Raw genomic sequence first — 13,706 nt, 5'->3', positions numbered from 1 at the left:
CACACCGGATCATAGAAATCGGGACACTATTCTACCATTCTTCACTTTCGCCTATAACACAGCAGTACAGCGGACTACCGGTTATTCTCCATTTTTCCTCGTTTATGGCCGTCCTCCCACTACAATTCTCGACGCTTCCTTCTTCTCTACGCCCGACTACTCCACATCGGTACCTACACAGTTCTTATCTCGTGTGGCCAGATGTCGTCATCTTGCCCGCCTCAACACAGCAGCGTGCCAGGAAGACCGAAGAGTCGCTACGATTCTACGCATCGCGTGGTCTCTTATCGTCCCGGTGACGAAGTACTGCTTTATACTCCACTGCGCACCCCTGGCCTTAGTGACAAATTCCACCACCGCTACCTTGGTCCCTACAAGATCATCAGCCAAACGTCTCCAGTTAACTACAAAGTCACGCCTGTTGATCCCCCAGCCGATCGACGCCACCGTGGAACTGAAACTGTTCATGTTTCTCGCTTCAAACCGTTTGTGCGCCGCGGTACATCGGTTAGTTAGGAGCGGCCAGGCTGGCCGCTTCCGACCCCCCGGGCAGATTGTGTGAGCCTTCTGTGGACCTTCTTTCATTTGTACATGCCATCATCATCTTCTTTCATTTGTACATACCATCATCATCGTCCCGCGGCGCCGGCTCCGGCGCGTGCCTGGGTTCGTGATCGGATTAAAACGCTAGACAAGGCTTCGATGTCCTTGCCGCCACGGCCTCGCCGTCTTGACCTAGCCTTCTTCCACAATATATATATATATATATATATATATATATATATATATATATATATATATATATAACCTACGCGCGAATGCATCTCTGCCGATCAGGTAGACTTTCTTCAATCTAGAACAACTTGCATATTGCTAATATCGTTCTCGTATGCGCCAACTGCATGGTGATATACAATTGACTTATTTGAAGTACGCTGCTATTTGTGCGTTTGCAGTGTCTGTCGTCTTCTCTTTGGCCTCGAAATTCTGGGCAGAATCACATTCGCAACAGAGCGGGGCAATAGGGGAACTGGGAGGGGAATTTGGAAGGGGGGAGGGATGCGTACTTGTACATGAATAGTCACCCTCATCACACTTTTTTTGTATGATGCCTGAAACTTGGCACTGATTTATTTTTGCATTCATCGGTGCTGACTGTAACACTTATAAGTGCAATCCATTCTTAGTTCTTACAAAATCAGAGCGCGTGCTGAGACTGATGAGATTTATCGGCGTCGTTACTTTACGCAGCGCTCTCTTTGTAGTTCGCCTAGGCCTTCTGCCTGTCATTTATCAACATGACCGTTCCGGCTTCTTCATTGCTTCCAATAACATCAGGTGGAGGTTTTCAGATTCATTATTCGCTGCCTATCTTGCTGTTTTTCGCTTAAAAGAATATAAAAAAAGACAAATATGCCCATGGAATTCTGGTCGTGCGCGATTGTAAGCAAACTGTTCTCGAAACGCACAGGCAGTTCTCGTTTCTCTATTCATGTTGTCCATTACTTCGTCTTCGCAAACAGTGCATTATAAATTGCGGCATATGGAGTAAAATTCTATACAAGAAAGGTTTTGCTGTAGAAGCCACACGATCGTTTAGATGCGTTTAAAACTGGATCAGATCAGTTCTGCACATGATTGTAACTCTTAGCATATGCAGTAACCGAAAATTCATAGGACGTTTGAATGGCAGCACCAGGAATATATCTCTGAGTTAGGTTTGATATTTTGCCTCCATTAGCGGCGCGTCATCACACCTAAGTCGTGCTTGCTTGAAATCGTACACGCATTGTGCTGTGGAGACACAACACTGTTCGCAAGGGTCCTATAAAAAAGTAAAAATTACGGGGGATACTTAAGCTAATCTTTAACACTATGAGCTCACAAATAAAGCACTGTTTTAACAAACTCCTCTCTACGTGCCTGGGTGACTTCGGGAAATGTGAAAGAGAGTCCTAAAAGGCCGATTCGGATGTCGTCCTGTCATATTCAGGGAGAGCACAAAGCTGGCCGCTCCTGTCATACGTAACACAGGCAACCCTGTGCCCACTCAGAGCTCGGCCATGTCAGCTGCCAGCTACCGCCTGCCAACCCCAAGCTCGTGATTTTCGCTCAAAACGCCGGCATCGATTTTCGGTGAACGAGGCCTTTAACGCACCGTTAAAAGAAACACTGACAAAAATTTTAAACCGCGTAGCGATGTTTTTCAGCCGTAAAGCACCGACGGCGAGGCTCTAAGCCTGGTTGGCACAAACCTTTGGCGGTCAAGGTACGTTCTTGAGGCATTTTTTTGCAAACTGCAGTTCTAGTACAACAAAGCTGAAATAGAAACAATAAGCGTGAAAAGCAAACCTTACCAACAGCTGGACATTTAAGGCCCGCCTTTAAATGCATGACACGATACAGTTAACGACCCTGTTAGCTGCTCATTTGTGTGAAGGCCGCATCGCCATTTGGCCACGCAGTCGGCCAAATGGCGCAGCGCTTCGCCGTGTGCTCCAAACTTGTGACAAAAGCTGTATAGAAAACCCCTGAAAGCATTTTTATTATTTCGTAGTGCATATGCGATGCCGTCTTATCGTGAAGAAAACTCAAGTACGCCCTTAAAATGGTGACAAAAAGTATAAATGATGCCTAATTTCAAAGCCGAGGTATTTTTAAAGCATCCCGATACATACCACAGGCATCCTGTATACAGAATGCACATATGCATAAAGACAGCTGGCACCGGAGGCACGCGCGACGCATAGAGATGAGCATGAAAACAAAATTTTATGAATATATTTTTTTCAGTTTCTTGTTTACTGATGTAGGCAGCCGTTTATTCACAGTCGGCGTAAGTTTTGAAGAGCGCTGTGACAAAGTATGCGGCGATATTTGAAAACAATATATTTCAAACATTCACTATAAGTGTGTCAGGAAAGCTTCGCGGACCCAACCTCTATAGAACTTTGTCGACCATTTCCTCCCTGAGCGCTTTGTTTACACGTATTCCTCTGGGGCGCGTCTGTGACAATTCGGCGTGCGCGCCGCTCCGGAGTTAGATGTGCGCGGAGCCCATAGCTATTTCCAAACACCTGTGCTGCTTCGACAAAATCGCGTTTAGCGGATGGCGTGAAAGGTGATTGCAACCATCTTTTGAGCCCTTTTATACCGGAACAAATGCTCCTACTGCAGTGCGGGTGAATCTAATATCAAAGGAACTATCCTCCTTTCGACTACGTTCCCACGCACATGGTATATCGGGCCTAAACCTTGTTGTGAGCAAAACACATGGACAAGCTTCTGGAATTTATTCTTGCTCTAGTCGTGGCAAGACCAAAAGCAACTATGCGTACGAACTGATTACGTTTCAACTGACCAGTTTCAACAGTAATATGCTCGAAGCGAACGGAATCTATCTCGAAAGAGGCCTGCTTGGTGCGCTCCAAGGCCGCTGCCCATCGCTTTCTCATTTATCTAACTACAAAAAGCCGGTGAAAATGGATGCCGATCTCTTTCTTGCGGCTTGCTGCACATCCGCCCACAGCTCAACTTCTTATAAAACAGTTAATTATACTAGCAAAAAGCGTGGCACAATCCAATGCTGCCGCTCAGGTATATTGGATGCATAACAAACGCCGCTTATCTCGCCAGTGCAACCGCGTCTTTGTGACATCGCGGGCTGGCGTTTGTTTTTACGGAAACATCAAGAGGAATCTAGACTTTGCAGGAATGCAGCTTGTAAATCGTCCCAAGCCTTTCTGGTTCCTCCGCATAACGATAATTCTAACAATAATACTTTATTTCCGCAACCTTAACTGATAAAGAGAAGCTGCATTTATATACTTGAACATTCACAATTTATATTAAAACACGAAAAGTGCATTCATACTGGTTAAATCATGCACGTTCCTCTGACAGATACCCTTCAATAAGGCACTGTGTTGCAGGTTACAGTTACCAGATCTATGTTATTCTTAAAGCAAGATACTTGCGTTTAGTTACACCATGCACTTTCCTCTTCCCCGTGCAACTTTTAAACCAGCCATGCCACTCACGTACGAAGTTTACCTGCAAGCCCTGAACGTCCAAAGCGTTGATCAGCTCCCTGGCGTAGTAGTACCCCAAGCCACCGTGCAACATCGCCTTTGTGCCGTCCTTGTAGTAAAGAGGCGGCGCCAGGGCACCCAATGACAGAGAAAGCTGGTTCAGCACGTGCTCGTACTGGATATATGGCTCCGAGAAGCTCTTCGGGATTCGCAGCTCTTCCAAACCAGCGACTGAGCCGAGGCGAGCACGCCACGAGCGCCTGGTTTCGATCCAGTAATGCGCGAACGATGGCGACGTTTCGGGGAAATTAGCGTACGCCTCTTCGAGCACCTCCGCCGTGAGGAACATCTCGGCTGGCCACAGCACCCTACGCATATTCCTTAGCTTCTCGGCGGCGACATGCTGAGTCTGATTGTCCAGCCACGACGCAGCGAGACACATTTCCGTGGCCATCTGCGAACAATCGAATCTGTGGTGTGTATGCTTTGTAGGAAAACCAATAATTTACTAGAACACATTGGGCAACCAGATTCCGGACGGGACAAAAAGGCGTAAGTAGATCCATTTTAACAGCAATATTATCAGTCATGCGTAAAAAAAGACGCGAAGAAAACTTCATTGCCACAGCCCTCAACCGCGGCAAACTGTCGCGCGATATGTAAGGATATCTGAGGTAATGTGTAAAGAAGGTTGACGGAGATTCTCAGATATCTGGGATTTGCTGATGAGATTGTCTTGCTACGTAACTCAGGGGAGCACTTGCAACGAAATAATTTTGACCTAGAGAAAAGAAGCTGTAAAGTAGACGTAAATATTAATATCCAAAACACTAAGGTAATGTTGAACAGCCTGGGAAAGGTAAAGCAGCATAATATAGGTGACGAAGCCCTCAAAGGGTTAGGCGAATGTCTTCTCAAGACAGGTACTAACCGCACATCCGTACCCCGAAGCCTAATAAATTGTATAGATTTGGGAAAGAACGAATTTTTAAGATACTGATATATAATGACTAGCAGTATACCGGTATCGCTCGAGAGTAAAGTGTATAACAGTTGCATCTTACCGTTAGTGACCTATGGGGCTGAAACGTGGAGGCTAACAAAAAAAAATAACTTCTATTTTAGTTGAGCTTAACGCAGAGGGCTATGGAACACAAATTCGTTGGTGTGGCGTTAAGAGATAGTAAGCATGCTGAGTTGGTCAGGGAAATAATTTACTGACACGCTAGTCGAAATCAAGAGGAAGAAATAGGCATTGCCAGCACCTGCAGTGCGAAGAGAGGATTACCGACGATGGCTAAAGGTAATCATTTGGATTCCATGGGAAGGAAAGCGTAGCAGGGGGCGGCAGAAAATTAAGTGAGTGGATGAGGTAAAGAAGTTCACAGGGATGAAGTGGATGCACTTAGCACAGGACCGGATTAATTACAGAAAAATGGGAGAGGTCATTGCCCTGTAGTCAGGTTAATAAAGAGGGCAACGACGCAAGCATTGACTGAATGGGAAGCTCAGCCGTTCAGTGTTCATTCACGTTGTCAAATCTTTATTTGTGCAATGGAAGAGCGTTACCTTCGCAAGTCGTAACGGCAATATGCCCTGATATTTCTGCTTAAACATGGAAATTTCAACGAATGCAGTCTACACATTTTTCGAAAAATATAGTGGTATCGACATTGTGTCTACTTACTTGACGATTCTATTCTTGTGGTAGTATCCATCATCTAAACGAACTCTGATTCCGCAGCAGGAGCGATTATTACTCTTTCACACACTTCGCACCTCTGCACTCGTAAGTCTAGTTGGAAATATTAATTTTATTGTTAAGAGCAGGACTAGTGCATTATTGCATTTCAAGCATCGACGAATCGGATGGTACGCTTATTGAATATCTATGAAAACAACCGATATTTGACGGTAATATTTGAATATTTCACCACAGCCTCATGAGCAGCATAATGTGGTGTATCATTGAAACCTGTCCCCAAAAACCTGGAAGTTTTTTATTTACTAAGATATCAGCGTTATTTATTCCATTCGTCCGCAGTTATATTATACATGCCTCGCAATATATGAAAATGAGCTTCAGCTGGATAGGTAACATGTGTAGCTCATTTTTTTAACTAGCCAAACTCATTCCTCGGCTGCTACTGTCTCGAGCACAAAGTCGATTACTTGAGGAGAGCTTCATTGGATTTCCCCTGGACTACCTCTGACGCTCCGCAAATACCACAGCGTCCAAATCGCGTCACAAGGGGATTTATTCTGTTTAGTCAACAATCTCTGATCATGTGTCCCAGGTACCTACAAACAGTTCACATACCTCAAGAACGCCGGTGAGGTGATTCTCGATGCGGCGGCGTTCTTCTTCCGTGAATAGTGCTACTGCCGCGGCGGAGGCCACCAGGAGGGTGTAACTGGACTCGACCTGGCGGGAGCAGAAGGGCAGCCGCTCTTGTTTCGCTAGCTCGTTGCTTCCGTGCAAGATGAGCAGGCCAGCGCTTGGGCTGGCTACAGGTGCGTACGCGAACAGGAACAGCCAAGCGAGGTGGTGGAGCACGGCGCGGTTGTCTGTATTGCTGAAAATCACGCGCAGACCGTCCCACAGAGCCACGTCGCTGAAAAGCACCATGTCCTCCATGGTGAACGGCTGGTCGGCTCCTAGCGTGGTGTTAAATACGTACTCAAAGTACTCCGCACTAGACACCGACCAGAGGCCGGCAAGTTCTCTTAATGAATACACCGCGGGAACAGGGGGCTTCCATGTGGACGCGCGGACCAAGTTGGCGAATGCATATTGGAGCGTCTTGTAGGCCTCTTCTATTGCTTTAGGCGAGGGCGAACGACTCGTGTCATTGACAAAAAGCTTGAAAATGTTGGTGTAAACGTTCTGAAAATGTTCCTTTGGTATTCGTTTGAAGAGAGCCCTCCAGTAAAGCATGCGGTCGCTGTGGGTAAAGAGAACCCGGCGTTTCAGGTCATTGTTCCCGGCTGTTGGGAGCAGCTTGAGCAAGAACCATAGGTACACTTGCCAATTGAAGGAGAGGTCGAACAGCACCTCGAGAGGCCGCCGTTTATGCTCCCGGTCCTCCGGCCAAAACAGGCCACGCTCGCGCATAAAGTCTTTGACGATGCCGACTTGCGAGCCCGCCTCTGTCGTGCAGCTATCCAGCATGGCTGCCGCTTTTCTTCCCACGGGCAATCGGGCGCCACTCTTTTGCAGCGTATCGGGCAGCTTGCTGAGCCACGCTACTACCATGTCCTCAAGAGCCGAGCTTGAGAGATCGGAGAACTCCTTGCGAGGCGCCCAGCGGCCGCAAACGTACGCAGCAAAATCGTAGCACGGGTCGACGCTCCTGTCCAGCTGCCCCTCAATGAGGTCCCTGCAATAGCAACCGTAGAAAGAGTAGCTCTTAATCCCGGAACTCATGAGAAGCTTCAGAAAACCGTCCAATAGATTGAGTAAATTTGGGAAACGTTCAATGTGACTTCAGACGCGACAATGTGCAATGGACGGCCTAAGGAGTATGACAAAGGCGGTGTTCTTTGATTACCTATTGTTGAAAGCTCTCTTTTATGTTTACATTTACGGGGTTGTTGTATCGGCCACTGTTTCATAGCACGTGCTACACACTGGGCGAGCGTGAAGTTTTCTTTCTACTACGCCATGTCCTCTTTCCATTCCCTCTCCTCGATTCCTTATAACAACCCTCCGTCGAAATTTTAGCAGCCTCTTACCCAGACGTGTACGTTCGTTCCGTTCCTACAGTGGCCTGTCAGCCGTGTCTTTTTTACAGTGGCGACAAGTCAAAATGACACCCGCACTATCAAGGCAGACCCAGACACTTCCGCCCTCAAGACAGTCCTGCCAGCAACACACATGGTCTTCCAGATGCTCCCAATCTTCGACGAAAGCACAGGTAAGTGGAAGACGTACTTAGTCAATGTGGAGGTGTATTTTGAAATAAATGACATCTGAGTCAAGTAAGAAGAGGGTGCTTCTTATGGGAAGCACTGAGCACGCAGATAGCTCAGATCCTTGCCGTAAGTGTGGCTCTACGCGCGCCGAACTGTTTGAGTTATGGCGAAGTTATCAAAACCTTGAATGAATACCATGGGCCTAAACGGAATGCAATTTCGGATAACCGCAAACTTTTCACACGTTGCTAAATGGAACGAAAATCTATTCAGGCTTTCCTCGTTGAGGTCCGCCGCATCGGAGACAACTGCAGCTTCGGCAGTTGCCTTGACAGAATGATGCGAGACAGGATTTTGTGGTGTACGCTTAAGGGCAGTACGGAAACAACTCCTGGCAAAGAAAGAGCTAACGCTAGAGGAAGCCGAAGGGATAGCAATAGCTGCTGAAGCCGCGGAGTACGATGCGCAAAATATTTCGTCAGAAGTAACACCCGTATTTAAAATGCAAGCGCGACGCTTGCCAACACCGGGAGAAAGCGCTGAAAATGCAGCATCTCGGCACTTGCGGCAGATGTGGACGCTCAAAACGTGACGCTAACAGCTGCAGCTGGGCCAAATCGCGCTGTTATCACTGTGGTGAATGTGGACATATCGCAACAATGTTGCTGTCTTGTTGTGTTTTATAACACATAGGCAACTAAGGCCATCAAGCGCCAAAAACAAGGTTTAAAATTTGAACTTGGCTAAAGGGCTCTAAAAAGTTATAATAGGCTTTATAACATTTTTAAGTACTTTACTTCTTTTAGGAACGAAAATATGCAGGAAATGTCAACGAATGACCTTTCTCCTAAAAGTAAGATTGGGTGGAATGGTATATGCGTATTGTAAAGTTGTGGGAAGTGCTGCTGTCATAGGTCTGCAAGCCTTGTACAACTGATTAGGATGTGGTTGATTCTGAGCACCTCACAAGTAGGTTGGTCGTGTTTCGTTAGTAAAAAGTTATGTGTAAGATATGTATGACCGATACGAAGGCGGCATAGAACCGCTTCAATGAAACGCACTTGGTGGCTACATGTTTTTCATTCCTCTACCACGGGCTTCAGTACGTGTAAATATTGTTGATTTCTTTATCCCATGAATCCTGCCATTTCTCTTTCAATTTTCTTTGTATATATTTTATGGCATTTCTAAGAGGTACATTTACTCCTTCTATTTTTGCATTCTGGACAGCTGTAGCACATGTATCAGCTCTTACATATCCATATATCCCTATAGGTAACTTGGCACCCAGCAGAATTTAATATCGTGTCCCCGTCTTTCTGCTGTTTTCATGCAATGCTATATATTTCCTAATCAGGGTAGTGTTGCATTTTGGCGTGTAGTGCTGTGATCACACTAACTGAGTCTGTGTAGATTATACTAATTTAATGTTAAACTTTACTACCTTTTCCGCAGCTAAGGAAATGGCATAACATTTGGCAGTAAAAACTGTTGCGTACAGAGGTAGCCTCACTGTTTTTCACGTTTTCCTTCTTCTACACCACTATCAACCTTAAAAATTGTTTTAGAACCGTCTGTATAAAATACAGCGTGGTTTTTGTGATTTTCCTCTATGGCTAGAAACTCTTGTATTATATGATGAAGTGGTGTCTGCTTTTTGCCAAGCTCTGTTAGTGAGAGGTCGCGTACAGAAGTGAGGCTGCACCAAGAGGGAATTTGTTCGGGACTACGAAAACGTTTGGAAGTGTATCAAGTATGTTTAGTTTCTGACACGTATGCTCAAAACGGAGAATTAGTGGTCTTATTGCTTGCGCTTTATTGTCGGAACGTTTTCAAGATGGGCACTTTGTGACTATACAGTGGCAAAGGTGTTTTGGGATGGACCGTATTTTTGGCGGGTAAGGACATGTAAGCATTGTTTTTGTATCTGCGACGGATTGCTAATTTGCTTCTACATGCAGGCTATTTACGGGGGATGATCTGTATGCGCCAGTGGAAAGCCACAAGCCAAGGTTTTGCACAGGATCTAGACGTTTAAAGTTAGAGGGTCTTGCTGGCCCATACACAACACATCCGTAGTCCAGGAAAGCGCGTACTACTGAGTTATTGACAATCAGACATGTTCTGTCAGAGCACCAGCGTTTCTGTGATAGCACTTTCAATATGTTCAGGGATCGGAAAGCTTTCTTTATGAGGTTGTTGATATGTGGTAGAAAAGTGAGTTTCTTGTCAAAAGATACACCAAGAAATTTGTGCTCGTTTTTTATTGGCAGTATTATTTAGGGGTCAAGTGGATGCAGCTAGCACAGAACCGGGCTAATTGGAGAAATATGGGGGAGGCCTTCGCCCTGCAGTGGGCATAGTAAGGCTGATGATGATGATGATGGTGGTGATTGTTTCATTTCGGTGCAGGTTAGGGTCGGTTTGTATCCCTCGTAGGAGAGAGAATAGAGCATCCACTGTTTTTGTGCCGAAAACTGAAATGCATTTTGATCTGCCCATGTTGCCAGCTTGTTTATGGTAAGCTGCACTTGTCTTTCGCATGATGATACATTAGAGGATGCGTATGCCATCTGTAGGTCATCGATATACAGTGAATACATTACAGATTTCGGGAATATTTTATTTGAACAATTCATTTTTACCACAGAGAGAGATGCACTTAATACACAGCCTTGTGGCACCCTATTCGCCTGCATAACGTTTCTTGAAAAAAAATTGAGATTAAGCGCAAACGAAATGTGCGATTCGGAAGGAAGTCTTTTAGACAGTTCAGCATACTACCGCGGATGCCCAAACCCGATAGGTTGCGAAGAAGGCCGAAACTCCATTTTGTATCTTAGCCTTTCCCGTATCGAAGACGGCAAGACAGTGCTGCTTATGTACAAATGCTTCACAGACCATGTTTTCAAGGCGAACTAATTGGTCCGTTGTAGAACATGCTTTTTTGAAATCACACTGGTGGATTTCTAGAAGTTCCCAAGAGGAAATGACAGAGGTTACCCTAAGATTTAAAATACATTCAAATGATTTGGCAAGGAAACTTGTAAGGGCTATAGGACTCTAACTACCGGGGGCAGTAGGCGGCCTTCTTGCTTCAGGAAAGGTACACAAAATGCTTTCTTCCATGCCTCTGGGCTCTTTCCAGATACACATATCTTCTTGAAAAAATTCACAAGGGCTCCTATCGCAGGTGTGGAGAGATGTGCTAGCATTTCATGGTGTATTTCGTCCGGGCCAGGCGCCGCCTTTTCACCAGCATCTAGAATGGTATTTATTTCTTGTACTGGGGTGAGCAAAGCGTTGTAAGGTTCATTTAGACTCCCACTTGTTGACAGTCTGTTTTCAGCTGAAGGTTTGTATTTTAAGAAGGATTTTGTGTAGTGTAATGAACTTGATACTGATGAAAAGTGTTCTTCTAAAATGCTTGCCTGTTCTTCTATGCTTTTTTCTATGCTGGAAGGCGTGAGAAATTGGAATTGTGAAAGAAGAGAAGCCTCCGTCACGTTTACGAACTTGCTCCCATATTTTTGTAATGTGATTGAACTATTTATGAAAAATATATATTTTTGACAGGAAGGCCTTTCAGCATTCCGGTGGACATAATGTGTTCTGGCTCTAATCTGCTTGAAATGTATGAGATTTACATCCGTAAGGTGCCCGCGAAAATTTCCCCAGGTTTTGCTTTGTTTTCTTTTCGCTTCTTTAGCTCTCGCGAATACCAGATCTTGCGATTTTTTTGTATTGCTCCAGACAACTGCGGGATAGCTGAGTAGGCCGCAGCTATGATGCAGGTTGTAATCTTTTCGTTCAGTTCATCTACGCTTAAGTGATCTGAATGTGTTCGAGGTTAGCTTTCGATTGAAATAACGACGAATTAGCTAGTTGAAGCTTCCACCGTAATGGTTTGTTAAGTGTGATGGCTAGTGAAGGCGTTAGGCTGATTGCGGCAAGGAAATGAACACTTCCCTGTGGGTTATCCAGAACATCCCATTTAAAATCTGCAAAATTTGATGGTGAACAGAAAGAGAGATCTAAGCAGCCCGTTGCTCCAGTACTTGGTGAGCAGTAAGTAGGCTTTCCAGTATTGAGCACACAAGCATCGTTGCACAAAATAAAATCTTAATCACAGCCTTTGCTATCGGCTTCTTTACTACCCCAAAAAGTAAAATGTGCATTAAAATCTCCAACTACCAGATAAGGCTCTGGTAGCTGTTTAAAAAGTGATTCCAGGTCATGAAGTGTGACTTTAGGATTGGGTTCAAGGTATACATGACATAATGTTATTGTTTTGTAGTAAATGATAGGGACCCCAACAGCCTCATAATTAGTTTTGAGGTACATTTGATGAGTTGGAACTGAAGTCTGAGTGATAGCAAGATTCTGAGTGATAGCAAGAGTGATAACAACTCCCGATAGCCTATTTGCCTGCTGTCGAATGCAGCGAAAACGTTATACTTTTTTTATAATGTTTGTGTGTTCAGGCTCTAGGTTTGTCTCCTGTAAACATAGAGCAACCGGGGCAAATGAATTTAAAAGATCGTTTACATCAATGTAGTTCAAGTGGACCAGAAATGCCATGTTTAATGATTTGTGAGGACGGAACTAAAAACTTGGATATCGGGATTGTCTGGTCCTGTTATATTATTTCTTTTTCTTTTTTTTTTCGTTCAGGAGAATGTCGCCGCTGGAGCGTGGGCGAGTGAGGAGTAGTATCCATCGCTTCCAAGGAGGCGCTGGAGGTTCCCAGAGAAGCTTCGGGAACAGAGATTTTAGGCTTCTCCTTCCGCGAAGAAGACTTTTGGGCAGCCAGTTCAGGGGCCGGCAGACCTTGTTTCTCAGCTGAGATGGCAGCTTCCACTATTCCTGTTTTGAGGCGGAGGTGGTCCTGTTTGAGGCATAGCCTGAGCTGGAAGAAGATTTAAGTGTGCCGCAGTGCCTCCCCCCCCGCCATGCCACCTTGGAATAGTTTGCTTTCGCTGTGAAAACACACGGGCCTTTGATTCTTTCACGTGCTTCTTTGAAGCTGATGTTTTCCTTTGTTTTCAGAGTTTTAATTTTCTTTGCTTTTTTCTATGACTGGCAAGACCTAGATGTGCGGGATGGCCCCTCTCGCAGTTTGCGCAATGTGCCGCAGCAGTGCAGTCATCGGATACATGGTCCTTTGCAGCACACCTTGCACATCTAGCACATCTAGCTGCAGCTCTGTGAGCCATCACCGAAACGTTGCCAGTTAAAGCAGCATCTGGGGCTGGGTATATAATGTCGAACATTTACTTTGATCTACCCTACATCAATCGATTCAAGAAGTTTGGAGGTTGCAAACGTAAGGACAATGTGTTTGGTAGGTATTTCCTTGTTGTATTTTCTTATTTTGATTCTGTGTAAATGTCACATTTTGATCTTGTAGTCCCTCCAGCATTTCTTCTAACAGTGAAGTTCCAGAATTCGTTTTCGGATATCACTCCACGCACAAGGTTTAGAGGTCTGTGTGCAGACACTGTAATAGGGGTTTTCCCAATTTCTCAAGCGGTGAAATTTTGGAGCATTTTGCATTGTCTCGGATTTCGAGTAGAAGGTTTGCACTGGCTAGTTTAGGTACTTTGCATTCTCGTCCTAGGGTCTCAGACACAAAAAATGGAGATATTGTACAGGCTTGCTTGTCTGGATTTTCCCTGTGAATTATGTGGACCTTAATAAAAACCTATGGTTTCTTGTAGAAGGAGTCACATGCTGCTTTGGTCCGCCTTTTTCAAGGCT

The 13,706-nt window shown here is 45.1% G+C and overlaps 1 protein-coding gene across 1 annotated transcript in view; it reads right to left on the bottom strand.

Moving 5' to 3' along the window:
- LOC146177420 (neprilysin-2-like) overlaps positions 1-13,706 on the bottom strand; it is a 48,817-nt gene that overhangs the window by 21,259 nt on the left and 13,852 nt on the right. Inside the window, exons 3-4 of the mRNA XM_084581556.1 lie at positions 6,352-7,411; positions 4,054-4,485 (exon numbers count right to left, since the gene is read on the bottom strand). Of these exons, the coding sequence (XP_084437682.1) occupies positions 4,054-4,485; positions 6,352-7,411 (1,492 nt within the window). The remainder of the gene's footprint in view (positions 1-4,053; positions 4,486-6,351; positions 7,412-13,706) is intronic.

Source organism: Amblyomma maculatum, chromosome 10, assembly GCF_055883805.1.
Source record: "Amblyomma maculatum isolate TAMU_Amacu chromosome 10, ASM5588380v1, whole genome shotgun sequence".
NCBI classification, from domain to species: domain Eukaryota; kingdom Metazoa; phylum Arthropoda; class Arachnida; order Ixodida; family Ixodidae; genus Amblyomma; species Amblyomma maculatum.
Note: the sequence above shows the minus strand (reverse complement) of the source record. Positions and strands in the feature narration are given on the sequence as shown.